An 18,242-nucleotide genomic window follows, 5' to 3' on the forward strand; every position below is an offset into this window, starting at 1 on the left:
TCAAGAATGTACATTTAATTATTACATACATTCTGTTGATTGATATGACTGTACTTGAAAATTTCTATTCGTTCGTATTGTTATTAGATGTAAATAAATCATAATAATAAAGTATTTTCCGAACACATCTAAGTGCGACATCATCAAAAAGTTGATCAACAAAGTAGTGAGAATGAATTGTCATTGAATAAGAACTTGAGTTTAAATTTCGGAATAAATTATTGGATTGATATGTAAAATTCAGAATGTCCCCAGATTTTCCTGTTGTCTGACTTGAACATTTGTGGTGTGATCCAATTGTTAGGCTCACCTTTTTTTCTATTATTCAACTTAAGAACTTATATATGTATACAACTTTATTTTCTCAATAATTTCATCACATTTCAGTAAGTAAACAAATTTATTAATTGTAAACAAAGATGTATGGCTAATACAAACCATACACAATAATAAATAAGTATGTATATTCACATTTCTAATAACAATGTAATTGTTGATAATATTGTTGATAGATAATCTAAAATGGCTGAAAAAATTCCAACAGCACAGATACAGCCGTCTGTCAAAATTGGTAACTACAATTTAGGCCAAACATTAGGAGTTGGAACATTTGGGAAAGTGAAAAGTAGGATTATCTTGCTATTATATTCAAAACAAACTTCAAATTTTTTCTATTAAGTGAGAAATATAAATAAATATTCCATTCAATGTTTCAGTTGGGGAACATATTATAACAAATCACAAAGTAGCAGTGAAAATATTAAACCGTCAAAAGATTAAGAGCTTAGATGTCGTCGGGAAAATTCGCAGAGAGATTGAAAACCTCACTCTCTTTCGACATCCTCATATAATTAAGTTATATCAAGTTATTAGTACTCCAACTGATATTTTTATGATAATGGAGTACGTATCAGGCGGGGAATTATTTGACTATATTGTGAAACACGGAAAACTAAAAGAACATGAAGCAAGACGATTTTTTCAACAAATTATTTCTGGAGTAGATTATTGTCATAGACACATGATTGTTCATCGTGATTTGAAGCCAGAAAATTTACTGTTAGATCATAATCTTCATGTTAAGATAGCTGACTTTGGTAATTATGCATTCAACATTCTTATCAATTGAAAAATCACTAAATAAAACAAATTAATTCATTTAATATGTATTTAAGGTCTTTCCAATATCATGATGGATGGAGAATTTTTACGAACATCCTGTGGTTCTCCAAATTACGCGGCACCAGAAGTTATTTCTGGTAAACTTTATGCTGGTCCTGAAATTGATATTTGGTCGTGCGGTGTTATATTATACGCATTACTTTGTGGAACACTGCCCTTCGATGATGAACATGTACCAACATTATTTAGAAAAATAAAATGTAAGTTTACAAAATTCTCTTATCATACACCTGGCCATTTTATTAATTAATTTTATTTTTTAGCGGGTATATTTCCTATTCCGGAATATTTGAATAAAAGTGTGGTTAACCTTCTTTGTCATATGTTGCAAGTGGATCCTATGAAGCGATCGACAATTGAGGATGTAAAGTAAATAAAAAAAAGTTTCTTTACTTCAACCATATTTGATAATTTTTTTTAATATATTTCTTATACTGATGTTTATTAATTTCAGAAAACATGAATGGTTTCAAAAAGATTTACCGGCATATTTATTCCCGCCTCAAGTAGAGCAAGAGTCCTCGGTCATTGATATAGATGCAGTGAAAGAAGTCTGTGAAAAATTTAATGTCAAAGAAGAAGAAGTTTACTCAGCACTTTTGAATGGAGATGCTCATGATCAATTAGCAATTGCTTATCATTTGATAATTGACAATCAACGAATTGCTGATGAAGCAGCAAAGGCAGAATACAAAGATTTTTATGTAGCATCTAGTCCTCCACCACCACCACTTCCAATTGCAGCAAGTTCAAGTGATTCGATAAACAGTCCGATGAAGCCACATCCTGAAAGAATTGCTCGTAATAAATAAATACATGAAAAATAAATATAAAAAGTGTCTTTACACAAAATCCATTTCTATAAATTATAATATTTTAGCATTCAGAGAGCGTTCTCAGTCAGCAAGTATCCCAGCAGTGCCTCAAGGGAATCGAGGAACACCTGTGAAACGAGCAAAATGGCATTTAGGAATAAGATCACAATCTAGACCAAGTGATATAATGAACGAAGTATTTCGTACCATGAAAAATCTGAATTTTGTAAGTGATTTAATTATTTAGAAACTTTTGGAGCAACTATCATTAATAATTTGATTTTTTCTTAGGAATGGAAAATAATCAATGCTTATAGTGTAAGGGTGCGTCGCAAAAACAAATTAACAAACAGATACAGTAAAATGTCATTGCAATTATATCAAGTGGATTATAGAAGCTATTTACTAGATTTTAAATCATTACCACACGATGAAAGTGAAAATCTCGTGCGAGGTATTTTAAACTAAATTTTATTTTAATTTAACTAATTACGTTTAATACTAATTTCATCCATATTTTACTCGTAGACCCCACACAACCAGCGTTACAACCATCTGGTCATCGCACAATGGAATTTTTCGAGATGTGTGCTGCATTAATTACTCATTTGGCGCGTTAATAGCTTCTCCATTATGTAAAATTTTTTTGTTTTATCTTTTATAAAACTTAACTGCAAAACTTATCAAATATTTTCGAGTTGATAATAGCTACATTTTTAATTAAAACATGATGTGAATCGTGTATATCAAATAAATTATTTTATTTTTAGCCAGTACAAAATATAGTCACATCAAAACATATTTAGATTTCATTAATATAAACTTTTAAAATAAATATTTTTCCTGAATAAAAAAGATTATTCTAAAACATCCGCATCCACATAAAATAAATAGCTATTCATTAAAATTAATTAAGACTATTTTCTAGTTTTAATTACAAGAAATCATTTGAGGATCTGATTGAGAGGGTCCATTTCTAACTGGAACAATTTTTGGTCTTCGAAATAGCAAAATATGTGGCTCTGAAAAAGAGTTTATTGCTCTCTCAACTCCAACAATAATTACAAGTGTAATAATTATTTTCAAAGATATATTTTGTAAGACTTTATAAATACCTGGACCATGCATCATGTAATGTACCCATCCAGGACTTTGTTGAACTCCGAGATTTCTCCATTCAGTTTCTGTCATTAAATGTGACTTTGGAACATGCTTAGCAATATCAGCAGGCAATATAACGTGTCTGGAATAATTAAAACAATTATAGAATATAAGATTACACAAAAACAAATAAGGACGCACACATGATTCTATTTTCTAACCTATATTCGTATTTATCATCACAGTATTTTTCGGAGTATTGAATTGGTTCTACAGACATTTTGGAGTAAAAAGTTTTTCGATTAATTCTAAATTCAGTGTAAAGTGATACAAAAATTATTCAAGTCAAAAAATGATTAAAAAAAATTTTTTTGCAATAAACAAAAACAACGTGCAATTGAACTGAAAAACCGTTACATATAAACTACATACAATTAAAGCAAATACCAATAGGGAGCGTTCTATTCAAACCCGGTTCGGTCAAATCTAATTTACATCAGGATTGTGATAAACAACGAGATTTATGCGTGGTCAAGTGACTTATTCACGTGATGTAACAAAAAATAGCATACAATTTACCTACAATTTATCCTTATATATTTTTGGATACAATAGATTTATTGATACGGCACTGAATTCAACTGAGTCAAGTCTAAACGGAATACACGAGACATCAGTCAATTCGGCCAACTTAGATTTTTGCACTCTATGCATGAATACAAGCCTGATTTAATTTTTTTTGTCAGGCGTAAAAATCACCGGGAGAATGCAAGATAAGAGAATTTTTAAAAGGAATAAGTGTTATCAGTTAATGTTCGACATTATTAAAATTACTGATTGATAGATTTTCTGTGAGGTTAAATTTCAATGATTCTATTGTCGTGTTTCACTTCATTGTTAAGTTTAATAAAATTCAATCGTTGTAATAAATAAGTAACCAATTAATAATTAAATATTTTCTTAAAGTAACTAATTATTTATCAAATGATTAAACATGAATCAATGAATAGATACGGTCCTTTAGTAGGAGCAATCGATGAAGGAACGAGCAATGTGAGGTTTATGGTGAGAATTTCATTACTACAGATTTTGATAGATAATTCTAAATTTTAAAGGATCATTAATTGAGTTATCTATATAAATTAATGTATGGTACTACTTTATGGTAGTTATTAATACTTTAATCGATCAATTTTTCAGGTATTTGCAGCTGACACTGCAGAGGTATTAACATATCATCAAACATCCATCTCACTGCAATATCCGAAAGAAGGATGGGTTGAACAAGATCCAGTTGAAATTATATCAGCAGTGAGAGAGTGTTTATCTCAAACTGTAATTAATCTTGAACAGTTAAGGATTGATCCATCTGATATTGTTGCTGTGGGTATTGCAAATCAACGTGAAACTACGGTAGTTTGGGATTCTATAACAGGAGAACCACTCTACAATGCAATTGGTAAACATACATTTACGATGAAAATTTCTTCCTTGAATATAAGATAATTTCAAGTTAATTATTATTTAACAGCGTGGATGGATATGAGAACAACGATATTAGCAGATGAGTTATTAAAAAAAATTCGTAACCAAAATAAAAACTACCTCAAGCCATTATGTGGCCTCCCCATTAGTCCTTATTTTAGTGCTTTAAAATTGAAGTGGTTACTAGAAAATGTACCAAAGGTACAGGAAGCAGTTGCTAATAAACGATGTATGTTTGGTACCATCGACTCGTGGGTTATATGGGTAATTAGTTAAAGATTTATAAATTTTATGAAAATCTTATTGATTGTTTAATTTTATTTTTCCTGTATAAAATAATAAATACTTTAAATACTTTGTTAGAATTTAACTGGTGGAATCAACGGTGGTGCGCATAGTACTGATGTTACAAATGCTTCACGTACAATGTTAATGAATATTTCTACTTTAAAATGGGATCCAACTTTGCTTCAGTTTTTTAACATACCCAAAGAAATATTGCCACAAATACGGAGTTCATCTGAAATTTATGGTTTCATTCATGAAGGGCTTCTTAAAGGTGTGCCTATATCAGGTGTAAGTAAAAAAAGTAATTGTTATTGACATTGACAGAGATATAAGAAATGATATAAGTTTAATTAAACTTGTAGTGTTTAGGAGATCAGCAATCTGCACTCATTGGTCAAATGTGTTTGCAGCGAGGAAAGGCAAAAAGCACATATGGGACTGGTTGTTTTCTTTTGTATAATACCGGCACTGCAGTAAGATCCATTGATTATCTTTATTGCACTTTTTTCTAATTTATATGATCGTCATCTTTAATTTAAATAATTTTAATATTTTTTAGATTGTTCAGTCAAAGCATGGTTTACTTACAACAGTAGCTTATCAATTAGGACCAAAAGCAGCACCTGTTTATGCTTTAGAAGGATCAATTGCCATTGCTGGAATTATTTTAGATTGGTTAAAAAATAATCTCAATATATTCCCTGATGAAAAAGAGTATGACTCTGAAATTAAAAGATATTCTAATGGAAGTGTTACATTCGTTCCTGCATTTACTGGTTTATATGCTCCATATTGGCATAAGGATGCTAAAAGGTATTAGTTTATACTCAGTTCTTTTTTATTCTTATTCAATTTTTAAATTCTGTTTTGTAGCATCATCTGTGGTATAACTTATAACACAACTAATACGCACATAATTGAAGCTGCTTTGAGAGCAATATGCTTCCAAATAACAGATATTTTGGAATCTATTAGAAAAGATACTGGGTTAAGTTTGGACAAATTACTTGTTGATGGAACTATGACGAGCAATAATTTACTTATGCAAATGCAAGCGGATATATGTGGATTACCAGTGGGTAGGTAAAATACTAGATACATTTTGTTTTTTGATAAGTTAAAAAATAAATGTATTATTTACGAAAGACAGAATAAATTATATTTTAAAAATTGTATCTTCATTTTACAAGGAAGTTAGGCCACTGATGAGTGAAACTTCAGCTCTTGGAGTAGCAATTGCTGCTGGATGTGCAGATGGAATTAAAGTTTGGGATGTTAAAATTGATAATAATATACCAAGTGATACTTTCTTGCCAATGACAGTTGAAGATGGTAATTAAACTATTCAGTAACTCCAAGGTCATCATAAGAGATAATAGTAATTATTTAACATTTACTTTTAGAACGAGAAATTTTACATTGCCAATGGAAAAAGTCTGTCCAAAAATGTTTCGGATGGGAATCTCCTGTTGATACAAATTGTAAGTAACTTAAATTTAAATTAATGTAGCCAATAGTAAATAATTAATGTTGAGATTCATTTCATTTTTCAATGAACAGATGATACTTCCAGAGATATATTCAAAGCTACGTCAGCTGGACTTTTTGCCTTAAGCACAATCCTCATATTAGTCATAGCTAAACATAGGTCATATACATGACTCATTTATGTACATACAAAGTAGCTGTTTTCAAATAATTTTATAGTTTATATATCTTAGAAATTAATTTAGACAATATGACCATCAGCACTAACATAAGTATTATTTATTACCAAATAAATGAGTAAATTCTGGATTAATTATGGTTGATTATTAATAATTATTAAAATTTCATAAATCGATTTTTTGTAACTGTTTTCGTTTTATGTATTTGATCATCAAAGAGAACCATACGATTCATTATTTCGCGTTCTTCAGCATCTGGATTTTTTTGTGAATTAGCCGCAGGTAATATATTTAATGATTTTCCTTGTGATGATTTTTTATCAGATATTACTGATGCAACTACCCAATCATCATTTTTTAATTGTTCCACTGTAGCACGTGATTCTTGAGGTACAAGCATTCGTGAAATAAGTAAACGACATGCGTAGGATACTTTTGGAGCTTTTGGAAACTTTACACTACTTTTTACTTGCTATAAAAAAAATTATTCAGAAAGAATAATTATCGAATTAATTTTTTAAATTCAATTTAATAACGTTTGTTTAATCAATATCCGTATTGATTTGATAAACTAGGTATACCTGGATACCTTTAGAAGTTGTGCATAATTTTTATCATCAAATGGAAGACGTCCATAAACCATGGCATATAATACAACTCCTAAGGACCAAACATCGGAGAGTTGCGGTTGATAAGGAATACCTCGAAGGATTTCTGGTGAAGCATAAGCAAAACTTCCACAAAATGTTTCACTAAGTATTATCGAGCCATCTTGAGGATTCATTTGACCACGAGCAAATCCAAAGTCAGATAATTTGATATTTAAGTGTTGATCCATTAATAAATTTTCACATTTGATGTCTCTAAAAAAAGTGTTTAATAACTATATTTATCATCCTCTAACAGGGAAAATTAATCTTCAGTGATATTAAAATACCGATGCACCACTCCACAACTATGGCAATAAGCAATAGCATCTAATAGTTGCTTAAACCAATGTCGACTTCTTATTTCATCAATATACATATCACGACGAATAATGTCAAGTAGACTACCATTCTGTGCATACTCCATTATTATGTAAACTCTAAAATTTCATCCGTAGTAAATAATTGAATATCTTGCATTGAATATGATAAGATATTAGACTTAATTGTCTCTAAAATTCCAAACCTGTGAGTTGTTTCTATGGCTTGTATAAAACGAATCAAATTTGGATGTCTTAATCCTTTTACAACTTCTATCTCTCGCGGAAGAAATTTCATTAAATAGTCTGACGGAGCATGAAATTTAGATACTATTTTAACAGCCACTTGTGAATCATGTCGTTCTGATTTTGCTATCTAAATAATCATTTTTGAATTATAAATATTTTTTATTAACTTGGTATTATTTGAAAATGATTACTTTCACAGTGGCATATGAACCATTTCCAATAATTTTTCCTAATGAGTAGCCATGTGTTTCAAGGACCGTTTTCTTTCGATCAGTTTGATCGTCATGCTTTTCTGAAGGTGCTGTTTTAAAGGATGTCGTAGGACTTGTAGATGAGCTTGCCATTTTTTAGCCATTTTAATAAAATAATAACATTTTTACTGTAAATGAAAATATATTCAAAATGTCAGAATTAAAATAATATTCAACATTATTTATGTTTCTTATTCTTTTGATTAAATAAATTATAAATTTAATGAATTCTTAACTAAAAAGATATTTCATCTTGCTATTAATTTCTAAATAAATTGATTATAAATTAATGAAAAAAGTATTTTATTACTCGTTTTAATATACCTGATAATTTTACTGACTACAAAAAAGTTAATTATAACTAATAACGAAACAATTGAAAGATGATTAATATTTTTAAATTTTAAATCTTTTTTATCATCAGATTTAAATTTTGGTTAGTTCAAAACTATTTTTAAGTTGAAAAAGATGACTCTGTAGAATTTTGCAAACATACAATATAGTAAATTGCATTATTTGCAAAGTATATATATAGAATACGAATTATGACGTATGCATGTATATAGGAAGAAGCGTGTAACTATTACCTTGTGAATTGCGTCATGAGATTGTTTGTTTACGTCTTGAGATAATAAGACTAATACACGTTATATCACAATAACAATTCATAAATTTGGAAATAAGTGACATTTTGTGGGGAATGAGTTCAAAATACGACAAAAAGTTCAAAAGTAAATGTTTTTTTGCAGTAAAAGAAAATATCTTGACGTGGTGCTCCAATTAATAAACGTATCTATACATACTAATATTAATTGGCTTCTGTTATAAAAAGTTATATACACGACAAATTCCATTTAGAAGAAGAAAAAAATTTCTTTATTTAGCAGTAGATACTTTGAATTGGGAATATAAAAAAATTTTTTTTCTAGATATAACATAGAACATTCGAGAATTTATTCCTGCATCCTTTACGGCTGATAAAATTTTTCTTAGACTGATACTTGATTGTTCTATTTACCATTCATATTTAAAAATGTATGCTTAAAATAGAACAAAATATAAATAAATTTATCAAATGGATTTTAAGATGGGAATTATAATTTTAATAAATACTCTAATGGAAAGTTTTGAAAATGCGCGGTAAAGTGGCAATGAATACGTCATTGGTAAATGAATACGGTAAGTAATTCGAGTACTTTTGGTATTTTATGGCCTTGAATAAGTTTGAAATACATCTAGTATTTTACATATTTAAATTGTAATACAATCGAAATGAATGGGAATTATTCATATTCATAAATTAGAATTCTAGACCATGACAGAGTAGTAAAATCGCTTTACATTAAGGGAAATTCATTTTCTACTCCAATTAATGATCCAGTACATGCCCTTAATAACGAATTAGCATGCAACTGTTATAAATACATTTACAAATTTGACTTGGAACCATTTTTGAAAAATTTAATTTGATAAACTCATATCAAGAGTTTAGATTGATTAATACAATTTACTCATGTTAATTATATCATTACAACTACATTTTCTTGAGCTAATATTTAATTACATTCAAAATAGTTAGGTAATGATTCGAATTTGTATGTTTATATGTTTTTATATTAAATAATTTTTATTACATTAGTACCATCCAGCACAATTATAAAAATATTATCTACAATTCAATTCTTACATTTTGGATATAATAGAATATGAATATACATAGAAGCACAAAATGAGAATTATTTGATTACGTAGCTGTTCAAATATGTAATTTGAATATGAATGATTGGATGAGGAATGAATTTGGGAATGATAGAAATATTAAAAAAAAATAATAATAAACGTGTATAAGACAGAGAAAGAGAGAAAAAGAGGCGTGATCCGCGACGTCTATTCCGTGCCGCTACCGCAAGGTGTCAGCATTGGGCTCGCCAAAAGCTGGCTAGCAGCCACCATTGTTGAATCCTGCATTTGCTTGATGCCCCGACGAGATTTTTCTTTGGCCAAGGAAAATCATAAATTATCAAGGCGCCCGGTCGCGGGCTTCGCGGCAAAGGTGCGTACACACGTTCTTGTCTCAATGTGGCAAGCCCTACGTTCCTCAGATCACAACTTGGTTTTTCAACCACGTTGATATCGTAGGCAAAAGGGGAAAGATTCGCACAAGAGTTACACGTTTTTCACGTTCTCGCAAAGGGGGATTAAAAGATCGTCTGAGGAGTTATTAAAATTTAGTGCTTTGACCATTAGTGATGTTGATGAAAAATTTACGAGTGAAAGAAGGAATCGTGTACTGTTTTAACATAACCATTTCGTGGTGATTGAAAGTTTTTCATTGGAAATTTTAGGGTGCTGTGCGTCTATACGTTGTCTAGAAGAAATAGCTGTAAGGTATAAGTGCTGTTTTTCTTGAATCGCTGATACGCCGGCACGCGTATCTATCATTCCAGTTTGAAATGGTTAAAAATCTTGTAAATTTCGTTAAAAAACCTTGTAACACAAAGTACTGGTAGTGGAAAAATCATAAAGTATGATTGATTAGAAAAAAGGAGTGGAAAAGAGAAAGGAAAAGAAATCAAGAATGTCTCCATATTAATTACTTTTCAACTAAACTATTTGTTATTTGTTATAACTTTTATTTGAAGTTAACTTCATGAAGATATAAACATGACTCATTTTTAGATCGATTTCAATCATTATCTGTTTAAAAATCTCGCTTGCAATTACATACTCACGACACTCTGCCATATTAATTATTTAAAAATATTGGAGTAATCATCGAGATTAACTCCAACTTTTCTAATTCAATGTAATTTATTAAAACTTTTTTATTTGTTACCAGGAACAGAAGGTTATTTAAAAATATTGGAAAGTGAAAAGGACATTGAGAGCAACGACAGTGATCTAAAAAATCAAAAACACTATCAAGCTATTCAAGATTGGTGTCATTTGAAAAACCAGGATAACTCTCAGTATGAATTGAGTTGCTATAAACTTGATACTGCCCAAAATAATGGTATGAATTTACAAAACATTCCATACATCATTATGCTTCAGAATATACATAATAGCTTATTAAACTTTGTTTTTTATTTTTTTTTGTTTACAGGGATTCAAGTTTTGGAATCTGCGCCTCAATGGGCGCTTCCATCTAATTATTCCAGCTGGCAGTGTCAAGCAAAACAGCTATTAACATACGGCAACGTGTTTTGGGATTCCTACTGGAACAATCCAAATCTGCCTAAAGAATTTAATACAATACATCCAATTTCAAAAGAAGAAACTTATTTTGATTCAAACTCAACGGTAGCTGACATTAATAAGCCAGTATTTACCCAAACGTGTTCGAAGGTGTATGACAATTCTCACTTAGATGAATTAAATTTATCTGAGAATATTTCTAATAAGGTACAAGTCAATCCAGTAGATTTGTCAATACGTCATAAATTTGGAAAAAATTCTTATATCAAAGGTTGTAAAACGGAATCATCATTTCATGAAAGTCATCAAGATATATCAAATTATTCATCGAAGTTGGAAGTGAAGAAGTTAGATAAAAAACCTTTATCATCACTTCAGTTTAATTATTTCCACGACGACTTAAATCACTTGGATAAATCAAAAATATTTCATAAACAAAATTTCAGCAATCAAAAACTGTCAACTACTCAGCAATTGGATGTTGATTCAAACATTCTTAAGGCTGAAAAAAGTATTGATCACTCGTTGTATTTGAATACGTTATCATCAAGCAATTGGGAAGATTTCACAATGTCTGGGCAATATCCTGGACACAGTCGACCACCAGTTGGGACTCCACCACCCCAAGCAGTGTGGAATCATTTAACAATGACTCAAGGTTCAGGACTTAATATACATCCAACAGCTTTGTCAGGCGCAACACTTAATCCAGCAAACTTCTACACACATCCATCAATGGCGAGAACATCGCATTTGACAACTCAACTGCCACCTCAGCTAGCTCACACTCAAGCGCCGCCCACATGGCATACACCAACGGTACCTTCGAAAAGCGTCACTTCGTCTAGTGCGCCGGGTAATCCATTATTTAGTCTACAAATGCTTGTAGATAACAGGCAAAATCAAAGTCAGTATCGTACTTCTCCAGGTGCTCAAAATACTCTCGACCTCTCAGCGACTTCGGAAATGGCTGAAAACTATTCTAGAATGACTCAGGACATTCCCATAAGTTTGACTGCTCGAAGTGTGGATAAAGGCAGTCGTAATGGCAATATAATATCACCTCCAATACCTCTCAATGGAGAAACGTCCTCAGATAGTGGAATCAGTTCGTCTGTACCTACTCCAAATTCAGTTAGTGATCCAGTGTCGTTATCCACCAAGGAACAGTTAACGACGCCGAAAATAATGGTAAAGAATTTTGAAAGTAATCTCAAGGGTGTTTCAAATCTTCATGATAAAATAAAAGAAATAAGTAGTGGACTTGACAATTTCACCCAAAAAGTTATTAATTTACCTCCAAGCGTTACTATTGAACGAGTTTTACCGGATAAAAAAGAATCAGAGTCTGTTAAAGTTAAGGATTCGTTAAGTGTTATAGCGCAGGGACCACGAAATATACTGCCTGTGATCGTTAATCTTACTTCAAAAGCTGATAAAGATGTAATTGATAGTCCTAAACGCGAACCGTCTTCAGAACGAGAACGTAAGATTGACGAAGTAAATGTAAGGTCTCCAAAGAATCTTCCTAAACGTGGTAAAAAAGGTGTAGATTCTTTATTAGAAAAACTTGAAGGTGGCAATAAAAAACTTGGTAATGCTGAAAATATTGGGTCAGTAATTGTTATGCCTTTGGAAGATACGAAGGATGCTTCAAGTGTTAAGAGTATGTCTCCAGAACGACAAAAATCAAAATCACCAACAAGAGAAGATGATGTAGTATCACCTGCATTCAGTAATGACGACTCTAATGATAATACAAAGCAAAGACGGAAACGAAAATTAGAAAAACCTGTACGATTAAGTAAAGACTCGAAAACAGAAGTAGAAGACATGGAACTAGAGCCAACAGAACCTAGAGAACCAAGAGTTTGTGAAGTTGTTCCTGAAGAGTTAATTACTAATTTGTCGTCGTCAGTAGATCATTTACAAAAAAATGAAGCCAGATTAGGTGAAAATATTGATAAATCTAAAACGGAAGAAGAGGTAAAGAATATGACAACACATAATCAAGAACAAGTTGAAGAAAATGAGCCAATTAGGAGGCGGAGTAGTAGTGAAGGTTCTTCAACAAATCCAACACCAGCGAATCAACGAGTAAGACGAAAATCTAGCGATGACGTGACTGAATTATCCAAAATTACAAGCCCCAAAGGTGTGAATAATGCAAATCCATTTAACGAAGTTGAATCTGAGTTAGAAAAAATGTTTGCTGGAATTGTGGAAACCGGCTCCGAAGTAAAAAATGAAGAATTAAAAATGGAAAATACTACAAAAACCAATCCTGAAACGTTGAACGAAGAAAATATAGTTAAGATAGAAACAACAGCTGAGGCAGAAACCGCAAACCCGACTGATGTTTCGTCAACGGTAGAAACTAAGACAACTCCAAAAAAAGGAAAGAAAGGTCGAATACGAGCGAAAAAACGTAAAGTATCAAAACTTTCTGACAATGTATTTAGGCCAGGCATTGAAGATATACCACATAGAGATGCAAAGAAGCGAAAAACTTCTAAAGCTTCAAAGAAACAGGAGAATGGAAAGAAAAAAAAGAATTTGCGACCTGATGGTCTAAAAGAAATAGCTTATGATTCTGGATCGAATGCCAGTTCGATTAGATCAAGAGGTCCGGTGGTTCATGTTGAAGGTCCAAGAGATAGTCCATTGAGTGTGCAAGTCGTAAATGCGCCAAGAGAAGAAGAAGAAGAAAAAAATAAAGAAAAACGAAAAAGTGTAGGGAATGGAAATGTAGCAAGGAGTAAGAGACTTAGTCACCAAAACGATCTTGATTATCGTGGTAAGTTTAATTAATGTTGTAGTATTCATTCTGTTTACTAATCATTAAAATAACTTATTTTTTTTTCAAAGGTAAAGTAAGCAAAGCGGGTCTATTTAGTTCCACTTTATCATCACGATATGACGCTCATACAACAGATTCAACTTGGATTTGTGTGTTTTGTAAACAAGGTCCACATTCAGTAATACCCGGTGATCCTTTACGACCCCATCCTAATTTAGCTGGCCCTCACATAGCTCCAGGAACTTACACGGTAACTAAATTTTTAAAGTTAATATTAAAATAGTTTATACGAAAAATCATTAATGAACTTTTATTCTCTTCAAGGTTCCGGCTGGAGTTCTCAGTGATCTTTTCGGGCCTTATTTAATCGGGAAAGAACGTTTAGAGGATGGAATCTTATCGGCAGATGAACAGGAAATTACTACAGAACAGAAAAAAGGAGGAAAGAACAAAAGAAGTATAAGATACGCTGGCTTAGCAGACCAATTTACAGCAAAAATGGGCAAGAAGAAAAAAAATTCAGTTGAAGCCAATAATGCAGCAATGTTTTCGGGGATGACATTAATTTCTGGTGAAGAACAACGTTGGGAAGTTTGGCTTCATGAACAGTGTGCGGTGTGGGCAGCTGGAGTTTATTTAGCAGGTGAGGAAAATCTTTCTAATCATGCTGTTTGATTACTCGTTTTTCTATATAGCAGAATGTATTAATAAATTGAACTTTTCTTAAAGGTGGAAGGGTAACTGGGTTGCAAGAAGCTGTTTGGGATGCGACCAAGTCAATTTGTAATTCTTGTGGACTGCCAGGTGCAAATATTGGTTGTGTCAAGCGTGGTTGCAAAGCAGTGACACACTATCCCTGCGCCTTGACCAGAGGTTGGCACCTTGACAATAATCAGTATATACCGAAGTGCAACCAACATCGAGTAACGTGAAATACTGAAAAATGATATAAGAAAGAATACTAACCAAATAATTCGGATATCAAATATAATAACAGCAAGCTCTAATTTTTGATACTGAGATATTAGCGTGGTAAAAAGAAGACTCATAAAAATAAAATGAAAATTCATGGGAAGTATCATGTAAAATGATGTAAAATATTGAAAATATGGATGTTAATATGCTGCGATTCGCAAGAGACATGAAGTCTCAGTGACTGTGGTGTGAAATTATGTCTAAACATGACAGAATAGGTACAGATTAGCACTTAATGGGCTCTTCGTTGACTGGATTTCATTGACTTTCTTGGCCCGTGGCCTTGAACCGTGGCCTTTTCGATTTAATAATTAACAAACTAAAACAAAGAAAAAAAAAGAGAAGAGAACAAATTAAACTACAATTTTGTCCTTTCCATTTTGAGGTAACAATTCTATGAGTAGGCCAGCTTTAATGCATCAAAGCATTCATTACATCTAAAAATACAACAGGTTAGATAGAAAATATTCTCAACAAAAGATATTGATAATTTCCACTAAAGAATTATCATTTTTATTATTAGTTATATCATTATTAATTTTATTATTATTCTTTTAGTCAATAATGAATAAGTTTGCTTGATTTTCATGTAAATATTGGTGTATTAAAGTTCAAAAGACAAGCCTAGGATAGAGAGACTTAATTATGTTTTTAGTTAATCTATCAAAAAAATGAAAATTTATAAATTTAAATAATGAACTCAATGAACTATCTTTTAATGTAGTTCATGGTTGATTTTTTTTATTTTCCATAACAATTAAACATTCAAAATTAAATCAACTTTTTTTTATTTATATAATAATTAGATCAACACTTTTATGTAAGTGTTGTTGATTTTTTTGTTATAAGAAATGTAACATCATTTCCAAAGCTTTATAATATTATTAAAAGAATTAAATAGATTAATTCAAAATATTATTTTCTTTTTACTATAATCAAATTTACATCGGAAGGAAATTTTTTTTAAGTTCAAGTATATATGACAAATCGTAACGTTACGTAATTTGCGTGTAACACAGTTATATTTAATGACTTTAATTAAGGGCTTTCTAACTTATACTTATCATAATGAATGAGACAAATGATCACGTTTATTAAATTCACATGTAACACAGCTGCTATTATTACTGAATTATTTATTATAAATAAAATATAGCACAGTATACATACGCTAAATATTAATTTTTACAATAATAAAAATTATTTTGTCTTCTTCACCGAGTATTGGCTACTTAGACATGATTGTTTTTTATTGAATTGAAAAATTTGTAAAAAAAATTATACATAGATGATGATGTAAATAATAATAATTACATAGGTTTATAAATATATATTTACAAATATATATATACGAATTGATATGTATACTTTTAAATAAGACATAAAGAGTTCATCGTGAATCAACTGTTACATTTTTCAGTAACCTCTCACTAAATTTTGAGGTAAACAAATTAAAATCAATTGTAAATAAATATAGTGTAATAATGATGTGGTTAATTACAAGACGAAAATTGTGTGACTGGTAAGCTTATCAATGAGTATGCGATGGTAAGAAAAAATAAAAAATATCTAAAGCATAATAATTTTATTTAAATGCAGTTAGAATGTAAAAAAAAAGAAAAAGAAATATACACAATTTAAGTAAAAATAAATTTATATGAACAGAATTAATGTAGTTTATATAATACTTAAGATTAATAAGACTACACTTTGTAAAAATGGAGATGACGCTTATATTCTACAATTATATGTAAAACAAAGAAATTACAAAAAATGAAATCACAAAAACTTATTGAAAATGTGTAATAAAATTTGTGATAAATGAATTAAAAAAATCATGAAAAATTATTACTATAAAAGGATTGCCTATATAACTTTGCATACACTGAGCAACCTAATTATATCAAGACAATGATATATAAAAAAAAAATAGATTAATCGTTTTATGAATAAATAATTTCATGGGAACATGTTTATAAATCTGTTCAATATTTCTAGATTATCAATTTATGTGAAAACAAATATAATTAATTGAAACTGTGTGCTTTTTGTACACACAGTGTTCGAACTATCTGAATTGTTGTATGAGTGTTTGTATATCTTGTGTGTGTGTGTGAGTGTGTGTGTTAGTGTGCAAGAAATAAAAATGAAATTAGAAAAAAAACCGTGATTTTACCCAAAGCACTTGATGGAAATGGATTATAAATAAATTGATAAGTCTTATGAAAATCTAGTTATCGCAGAGCCTATGATGAAAAATTTGTAAAATATAATCTATATACATATACATATATATAAATATATATGTATAAAATCAAATATAAAAATGACATTGTAAAATAACTTCAGGTTCAAATGAAATGTAGAGTAAATTATTAAATGGTGAATTTAGATCAAAAGCCGGTAGAAATCCTGATAATGAGTATACGTTTTATGTTTTAGAAAAATGCAAAAAATTACTATTATGTATATTAATCAAATTTATATATATGTGTATATTTTTATTTAATTTTGCGATTTTTTGGTTTATTTTATTCCATAATCTTTTTGCGTCAATTCAAAAATTATTTCATTAAATTGACTAATATTTTTCCGTGACCTGGTTTATTTTAGAAGAATTATTGGAGAAAAAAATTATCAAGTTTTTATTAAAATTTAAAAAATTTTTAATTTATAGACAGCTATCATTGAAAATTGATACGAATGCCATTAAGTATCCATCTTTGTGTAATATAAATATAATGATTAATAAATTACGATAAAAATCATTACTGAGTACAAATTCATGATTGTGTAAGCTTCCGGCATTTATCATTATGAAATGTCACAGAATATTCGTTCGTAGTACAGACTTATATTTTAGCAGATAAAATTGAATCATCATTTCTCAGATTTTTCTCAAACTAGAATATTATCAGTTGATAGTGAATGCAGTAATTTAATGGTTGTTTCAAGTTATGTAGAAAATAGCAATGGATAAATTTTCAAAGAATTTTTATATTATTTCAAATTTCAATAAGCAAATAATTATCGCTATGTTTTTCAATTCAATTATACATATGATCTTTTAGATGAATTATATTTGACGTCAGCATAAACATATTAACTATTATTATGTTTTTTATCACAATATTCTGCAATATATAATAAATCATGTATTTGTCTATGCAGTGTATGATATTTAATTGAATTTAATTTATTTTTGCAATTTATTGGAAAAAATAGGCTTAATATGATACACAACACAAATTAAAAAACGTTGAA

The 18,242-nt window shown here is 30.0% G+C and overlaps 5 protein-coding genes across 10 annotated transcripts; 3 read left to right on the plus strand and 2 right to left on the minus strand.

Annotated features, from left to right (window-relative positions):
- Positions 1–86: 86 nt before the first annotated feature.
- Positions 87–2,796, plus strand: AMPKalpha (AMP-activated protein kinase alpha subunit). Of its 2 annotated transcripts, XM_035093051.1 has the most exons (9): positions 87–386; positions 513–625; positions 717–1,097; positions 1,176–1,382; positions 1,446–1,551; positions 1,637–1,983; positions 2,063–2,223; positions 2,289–2,451; positions 2,526–2,796. In XM_035093051.1, exons 2-9 carry the CDS (start codon positions 523–525, stop codon positions 2,615–2,617), a joined length of 1,560 nt encoding a protein of 519 aa, XP_034948942.1. In that variant the 5' UTR covers positions 87–386; positions 513–522; the 3' UTR covers positions 2,618–2,796. The 2 variants fall into 2 exon arrangements, with proteins under 2 accessions (XP_034948942.1, XP_034948943.1); XM_035093052.1 differs by lacking the exon at positions 87–386 and having other exon boundaries at positions 509–625.
- Cks85A (Cyclin-dependent kinase subunit 85A) lies at positions 2,735–3,508 on the minus strand. Its single transcript, XM_035093068.1, has 3 exons — positions 3,320–3,508; positions 3,113–3,240; positions 2,735–3,019 (listed from the first exon to the last, which is right to left on the minus strand). The coding sequence occupies exons 1-3, from the start codon at positions 3,376–3,378 to the stop codon at positions 2,928–2,930; spliced, it is 279 nt and encodes a 92-aa protein (XP_034948959.1). The 5' UTR covers positions 3,379–3,508; the 3' UTR covers positions 2,735–2,927.
- Positions 3,509–3,559: 51 nt separating this feature from the next.
- Positions 3,560–6,683, plus strand: LOC118072896 (glycerol kinase-like). 2 transcript variants are annotated; one of them, XM_035093062.1, is made up of 10 exons: positions 4,077–4,163; positions 4,299–4,557; positions 4,630–4,847; positions 4,947–5,159; positions 5,234–5,344; positions 5,431–5,684; positions 5,745–5,950; positions 6,066–6,203; positions 6,275–6,352; positions 6,432–6,683. In XM_035093062.1, exons 1-10 carry the CDS (start codon positions 4,083–4,085, stop codon positions 6,530–6,532), a joined length of 1,659 nt encoding a protein of 552 aa, XP_034948953.1. In that variant the 5' UTR covers positions 4,077–4,082; the 3' UTR covers positions 6,533–6,683. The 2 variants fall into 2 exon arrangements, with proteins under 2 accessions (XP_034948952.1, XP_034948953.1); XM_035093061.1 differs by lacking the exons at positions 6,275–6,352; positions 6,432–6,683 and having other exon boundaries at positions 3,560–4,163; positions 6,062–6,197.
- Positions 6,651–8,756, minus strand: LOC118072897 (testis-specific serine/threonine-protein kinase 4-like). 3 transcript variants are annotated; one of them, XM_035093064.1, is made up of 6 exons: positions 8,593–8,756; positions 7,946–8,133; positions 7,712–7,881; positions 7,476–7,625; positions 7,128–7,401; positions 6,651–7,010 (listed from the first exon to the last, which is right to left on the minus strand). In XM_035093064.1, the coding sequence occupies exons 2-6, from the start codon at positions 8,096–8,098 to the stop codon at positions 6,696–6,698; spliced, it is 1,062 nt and encodes a 353-aa protein (XP_034948955.1). In that variant the 5' UTR covers positions 8,099–8,133; positions 8,593–8,756; the 3' UTR covers positions 6,651–6,695. The 3 variants fall into 3 exon arrangements, with proteins under 3 accessions (XP_034948955.1, XP_034948954.1, XP_034948956.1); XM_035093063.1 differs by lacking the exon at positions 8,593–8,756 and adding an exon at positions 8,330–8,378; XM_035093065.1 differs by lacking the exon at positions 8,593–8,756 and adding an exon at positions 8,330–8,378 and having other exon boundaries at positions 6,880–7,010; positions 7,120–7,401.
- Positions 8,601–17,207, plus strand: LOC118072892 (uncharacterized protein CG5098). Of its 2 annotated transcripts, XM_035093049.1 has the most exons (7): positions 8,601–8,736; positions 8,935–9,184; positions 10,845–11,018; positions 11,112–14,000; positions 14,072–14,253; positions 14,328–14,646; positions 14,733–14,935. In XM_035093049.1, the coding sequence occupies exons 2-7, from the start codon at positions 9,139–9,141 to the stop codon at positions 14,933–14,935; spliced, it is 3,813 nt and encodes a 1,270-aa protein (XP_034948940.1). In that variant the 5' UTR covers positions 8,601–8,736; positions 8,935–9,138. The 2 variants fall into 2 exon arrangements, with proteins under 2 accessions (XP_034948940.1, XP_034948941.1); XM_035093050.1 differs by lacking the exon at positions 8,601–8,736 and having other exon boundaries at positions 14,733–17,207.
- Positions 17,208–18,242: the final 1,035 nt, after the last annotated feature.

The sequence above is a fragment of the Chelonus insularis genome, unplaced genomic scaffold (assembly GCF_013357705.1).
Source record: "Chelonus insularis isolate UGA/USDA-ARS -01 unplaced genomic scaffold, ASM1335770v1 contig_94_pilon, whole genome shotgun sequence".
Classification (NCBI taxonomy): domain Eukaryota; kingdom Metazoa; phylum Arthropoda; class Insecta; order Hymenoptera; family Braconidae; genus Chelonus; species Chelonus insularis.

Excerpts from the sequence above, each read along its gene's own strand:
- AMPKalpha (XM_035093051.1), top strand. The coding sequence starts at position 523 with ATGGCTGAAAAAATTCCAACAGCACAGATACAGCCGTCTGTCAAAATT. Across the intron at positions 1,552-1,636 it reads TCGACAATTGAGGATGTAAA|AAAACATGAATGGTTTCAAA; the intron begins GTAAATAAAAAA and ends TATTAATTTCAG. Across the intron at positions 1,984-2,062 it reads ACATCCTGAAAGAATTGCTC|CATTCAGAGAGCGTTCTCAG; the intron begins GTAATAAATAAA and ends ATAATATTTTAG.
- Cks85A (XM_035093068.1), bottom strand. The coding sequence starts at position 3,378 with ATGTCTGTAGAACCAATTCAATACTCCGAAAAATACTGTGATGATAAA. Across the intron at positions 3,241-3,319 it reads GATGATAAATACGAATATAG|ACACGTTATATTGCCTGCTG; the intron begins GTTAGAAAATAG and ends TAATTATTCCAG. Across the intron at positions 3,020-3,112 it reads TTACATGATGCATGGTCCAG|AGCCACATATTTTGCTATTT; the intron begins GTATTTATAAAG and ends ACTCTTTTTCAG.
- LOC118072896 (XM_035093062.1), top strand. The coding sequence starts at position 4,083 with ATGATTAAACATGAATCAATGAATAGATACGGTCCTTTAGTAGGAGCA. Across the intron at positions 4,558-4,629 it reads ACCACTCTACAATGCAATTG|CGTGGATGGATATGAGAACA; the intron begins GTAAACATACAT and ends ATTATTTAACAG. Across the intron at positions 5,951-6,065 it reads TATATGTGGATTACCAGTGG|TTAGGCCACTGATGAGTGAA; the intron begins GTAGGTAAAATA and ends TTTACAAGGAAG.
- LOC118072897 (XM_035093064.1), bottom strand. The coding sequence starts at position 8,098 with ATGGCAAGCTCATCTACAAGTCCTACGACATCCTTTAAAACAGCACCT. Across the intron at positions 7,626-7,711 it reads GCCATAGAAACAACTCACAG|AGTTTACATAATAATGGAGT; the intron begins GTTTGGAATTTT and ends ATGAAATTTTAG. Across the intron at positions 7,402-7,475 it reads AGTTGTGGAGTGGTGCATCG|AGACATCAAATGTGAAAATT; the intron begins GTATTTTAATAT and ends CACTTTTTTTAG.
- LOC118072892 (XM_035093049.1), top strand. The coding sequence starts at position 9,139 with ATGCGCGGTAAAGTGGCAATGAATACGTCATTGGTAAATGAATACG. Across the intron at positions 14,001-14,071 it reads AAACGATCTTGATTATCGTG|GTAAAGTAAGCAAAGCGGGT; the intron begins GTAAGTTTAATT and ends TTTTTTTCAAAG. Across the intron at positions 14,254-14,327 it reads TAGCTCCAGGAACTTACACG|GTTCCGGCTGGAGTTCTCAG; the intron begins GTAACTAAATTT and ends ATTCTCTTCAAG.